This window comes from Sinocyclocheilus rhinocerous, unplaced genomic scaffold (assembly GCF_001515625.1).
Source record: "Sinocyclocheilus rhinocerous isolate Xijiao unplaced genomic scaffold, SAMN03320098_v1.1 scaffold6845, whole genome shotgun sequence".
Classification (NCBI taxonomy): domain Eukaryota; kingdom Metazoa; phylum Chordata; class Actinopteri; order Cypriniformes; family Cyprinidae; genus Sinocyclocheilus; species Sinocyclocheilus rhinocerous.
The window spans coordinates 18,242-23,107 of NW_015665096.1; the positions used below are offsets into that span (position 1 = coordinate 18,242).

General features: G+C 35.6%; 1 protein-coding gene across 1 annotated transcript in view; it reads right to left on the bottom strand.

The window, feature by feature from the left end:
- Window positions 1-3,985, bottom strand: part of LOC107731114 (interferon-induced very large GTPase 1-like) — a gene marked incomplete at its 5' end in the record, with an annotated part of 14,510 nt that extends 10,525 nt beyond the window's left edge. Inside the window, 3 exons of the mRNA XM_016542102.1 lie at window positions 2,599-2,669; window positions 3,155-3,769; window positions 3,877-3,985. Of these exons, the coding sequence (XP_016397588.1) occupies window positions 2,599-2,669; window positions 3,155-3,769; window positions 3,877-3,985 (795 nt within the window). The remainder of the gene's footprint in view (window positions 1-2,598; window positions 2,670-3,154; window positions 3,770-3,876) is intronic.
- Window positions 3,986-4,866: the final 881 nt, after the last annotated feature.

The window sequence follows — 4,866 nt, forward strand, 5'->3', positions numbered from 1 at the left end:
TTTGGGTTACACTTTATTTCGATAGTCCACTTTAGACATTCTATTAACAGTAGGTAACTTTGCAACTACATGTCAACTATCAGTTAGTAGAGTATTAGTAGATTGTCTGCTTAATATCTTCTAACACTTTCTTTGTCAACTTATTCTACTAACCCTAAACCTACCCTAACAGTCTACTCTGAGAGTTAGTAGACATGCAGTTGCAAATTAATGAGAATTAGTTGACATGTAGTTACAAAGTTACTTATAGTTAATAGAATGTCTAAAGTGGACTATCGAAATAAAGTGTAACCATCTTAACGTGTGAGCGAAATATAATGGAGGCGAACACATAAATAAGTTTGTCATAAGTTGAACAAAGGTTTTATTTAAATTGGCGAAAGTTTTAAAGCTTTGATTAAGAAGCAGCTTTGAGAATAAGATCTCACTGTCTGTGCGCTTAACCCGTGACGTCACTTTCCCAAACATTCGCCGCTTGGAAGTTTGTCCATATATGGAAGAGCGCTCCAGACTACAGTGGGTGCATAGAGCACGAGTTTGCTTCTGACCTAGTCATACTTTTAGGGATAAAATTGCTGAAGAATGTAGAATTTTGCTAAATCAGATAAAGCTTTCTTTTAGGTCCTCAAATATAGAGAAAAGACAGACGGACAGATAGTTAGTTTTAATGTTATTATTATTATGAAAATAGTTTTCTTTTGGGTTAAGGTTAGTTTGTAATAGTCAGAACTATCTTTATGTGAAAACAATATAAATCTATGGTAAAGCGCTATATAAATGATGAAGGTGTGTGTGCTAGAGAGGGACAGCCTCTGTGGTTGTTTAGCCTCTGCAGAGGGGAACTTCGTTCATCAGGAGGGGGCTTTACCCTACATGGCAGAGGCATTCAGTCCCAAACAATGGCCTTCTTCGGAATGCTGGGAGGATGGAGGCAGGAGGTGGACTTTGATGTGATGTAATGGTGTGAAGTTTGACAGCTCTGACAAAAGTGACAGGATCAGGGTGCTTTATTGTTATACATTTTTATAGATTATTATTATTATAGATGAGCCCCCTTGCTGCAGCATGGATCAACCTGCTGGTTCTTCTGGCCGGAGGAGAACTGGCCACCCGACTGAGCCTGGTTTCTCCGAAGGTTTTTTCTCCATTCTGTCACCGATGGAGTTTTGGTTGCTCTGGCTTGCTTAGTTGGGGACACTTCATTTCCAGGACTTGATTGCAAATGATTGCAAAGATACTATTTAAACTGAACTGAGCTGGATGATGACATCACTGAATTCAATGATGAACTGCCTTTAACTGAAAAATTAGTGTTTACTATTGTCACTTTGCATTATTGTCACACTATTTTCCTAATTAATGTTGTACAGTTGCTTTGACACAATCTGTATTGTTAAAAGCGCTATATAAATAAAGGTGACTTGACTTGACATGGTAAATAGAATATATCACTATTTTCACTAAGTGTAACTAGGATATATCGCTAAGAAAGTAGGCCTATGCTAATTCCACTTAGTGTAAATAGCCACTGCTGTATTTTTTTTACCCTATTGGCAGATCATTTGTAAAATAAGAAAAATGCACTTATTATTATTTTATATATTGTTTTTGCCCGTGGGATACCATGAAAATGAATAGCCTATTAGTTCAATAACCTACCGTTCTGCCAATTGTGCACCTGTGATATTATAACAGTGATAAGAATTAACTTGTATTGACTCTGAAGCACGCAGACGTCTTTTTGTCGGGTACTGTTGCCATGGTGAAACAGACAAATGCATTTCATTCATTAGTTCATAACCACTCATACCTCACTCCAATGACACAGTTTTGCGTAGGGCCCCCAGAAGTCTAGGATCGGCACTGATGAGGACTATAAACATTGAGTTTATTATAAACTAGCGCTACGACCCAGAATCTGCCCAACCTAAATTTACAGTCAGGAGCCACTACTGTGCTACTGCTAGGTAGAAGATAGTTTTAAACAGGGAATTTATTCCAAATGACACAGAAGATCAGTAAATCCGCATCAGCAACCGTGAGGAACTAACAGGGAGAAAGTCTAGAACTGAAGAGGGAGTTTACATAATGAGGCTAATGAGGGGTAGACAGGTGAAGGTGATAAACAACTAAGGGAACACTTGAGGAACTGATTAAAACTAAACACAACAAAACATACATAACTGGGACAATAATTGTGCTCCAAATTGTCACAAATATTCTGTCTATCTGTGTTTAGACAAATCTTCAAGTTATGGGATTAAAACAAATATCTTTAAAGGAAATGAAGCATGTGATTTAATCCAATCCGAAATCACATGCTTCATTTCCTTTAAAGATATTTGTTTTAATCCCATAACTTGAAGATTTGTCTAAACACAGATAGACAGAATATTTATAACAATTGGGAGCACAATAGTCTACTAAAATGAGAAATATGTATTTATTTATTGTTTGTTTGTTTTTGTTTGTAATTAATACATTCCTTAATCAACCATAATAATTAATAGTCCTAGAAGATTTTACAAATGTATTTAGCATTATTCTCCTTGCTTCCCATCATGCTCTATCAAGCAGCAAACATTAATGTCCTCTTACCCCATGTGGCTCTCTTGTCTCTGTTTTTGTGGCTGACTTCCTTGTTTCTTCATTGATTGAAGGTTCTATTTCTGGAATAAAGAATTGTTCTTAAGGCATAAATAATTTTACTAATAGAGTATATAATTTATTTTTCTTGTCATTCATTAGTTAAAGGTAAAGTACTTATCTGTGATTACAATATGTTAATTTCTAAGTAGATAGTAAGAAAATTGGTTGTGATGGGAAAGAAGTTGTGTGACTCTGATCACTACTGCATATCCTCTGGATTGTGGAGGACCTTTTTTTTTTTTTTGACTATTGTCTCTTTTCAAATATCACCTCTAGAGGTCAGTATCAGCATATTACTTACTACTAGTTGATTGTTTACTTATAACAATAATGACAAAGAGCTACTGTAATCTACTAAACAACTAATTTAAACCAATGAAATTTGAACTCATATATATCATGCATCTCTATCCACAAATGTGTCTATACCATTAGTGATTTTTGAATAAGAATGTTAGATAAATATTTGGGGTAAACAGGGGAAATACAGAAACGGTTTTCTTACTTTTATGTTCACTGTTTTCCAGCTCTTTTCTCTTTATTAATGCAGTGTTGAACATCTCCCCAGTATAGCGTCGATGATTATTCTCATTAAACATACGCTCAATCTTCTTCATCAGGTCTCTCATCTCTGATTGGTTGTTCATCATCTTGTTGCAGGTCTCATATCTTCCTCCACATTTCTCCAGCAGCTGCTCCAGAACAGGGTTTTTCTTCAGATCATCAATTATAGTGTCACACTCTTCCTCTCTCGCATGGGTGAAGAGAATCATCACAAACTGAAGAACTTTGTCGCCAAACACTCTCTGAAGCCATTCAAGACCCATCTTATCAGCATCTGTTAACTGACCCAGTCGCACAACAAATATGAAGACGTGAATTGCATTCTCATGCATAAGTTGATCGATTAGATGATCCACTTGTTCAGTCTCATGTAAGTCAATCATGTTGATCACAGTGACGTGATGTTCTGATATCTTCTTCTGTAAAGGAATAATCCTGTATATTTCTGCATTTTCATTATTTGGATGTTTTTCTCCCAGTAGAACGTTTTCATGTCCAAACTGGACTGATGAAGAGTTTCCAGTTATTATAATGGTTAGATTGAAAAACCTGGGATCTTAAACACCAAAGAAAAGTTGGTAAACACATCAGTATACAGCAATATGAGAACAAGGTTCACTTAAGCAAAAAATAAATAAAATTCTGATCTTATCATTTTGTTACCTGTGCTGCTGACTGATGAATCAGAGTCATGTGGTTCAGGTGTTTCAATCATGTCCGTTTTTTCATAAGCTTTGGAGTTGCTCCCTTCTACTAAAGGCTGGTCATTATTCTGAAGAAAAAAAAAAAACAGGATGTTTTCCATTTAAGCTTTTAAATGTGCAAGTGTATGTGTACATAACTTTTTGGTAACACTTTATTTTGATGGTCCCTTTTGAACATTCTGTTGACAATAATTAATATTGCACCTACATGTCTACTAACTCTCATCAGAGTTTTGGTAGACTGTTTACTTAATATCTGCTAACTCTTTATTGTCATGGTCTCCCAGCAGACATTCTACTGACTATAAGTAACTTTGCAAGTACATGTCAACTTATTCTAACCCTAACCCTACCAGTCTACTAATACTCTACTAATACTCTAATGAGAGTTAGTAGACATGTAGGTGCAACGCTACTTATAGTCAACAGAATGTGTTAAAGGGACCATCAAAATAAAGTGAAACCAACTTTTTTTTTTCTTTACTGTCTACTTTTGTGGGCAGTTGAGCCTATATTTATAGTTATTTATAGCTATAGTTTAGTTCAGTGTTTGTGTCATGTGACGAAGATGGACTTATTTAAACATCTCTGGGGCCCGTTCTTCGTACGTCGCTAACTCAGTTAGCTGGATTTGATTGTTGACGATTTGGCATGATCTTGGATTGTTTGGTTCTTCGAAGCTCATCCTGGAGTTGCTGTCATAGCAACAGGTCCGTAAGCTTAAACCTGCTCGGGAGCGGCTTATTTCATGTAAACAGGATTATATTGCATCTTTTTAAGCAGAATTGATGCTTAAAATCTGTCATCTACCACCGCTACTTTGTTACAAGAGTATCCTACTGATCCAGGGACAATAATTTAAAAATAATAATCATTTAAAAATGTATTTAAAAATAATATAGTCTAATAATATTGTGTAGTCTATAATACTATAGACACAGCCAGTTTT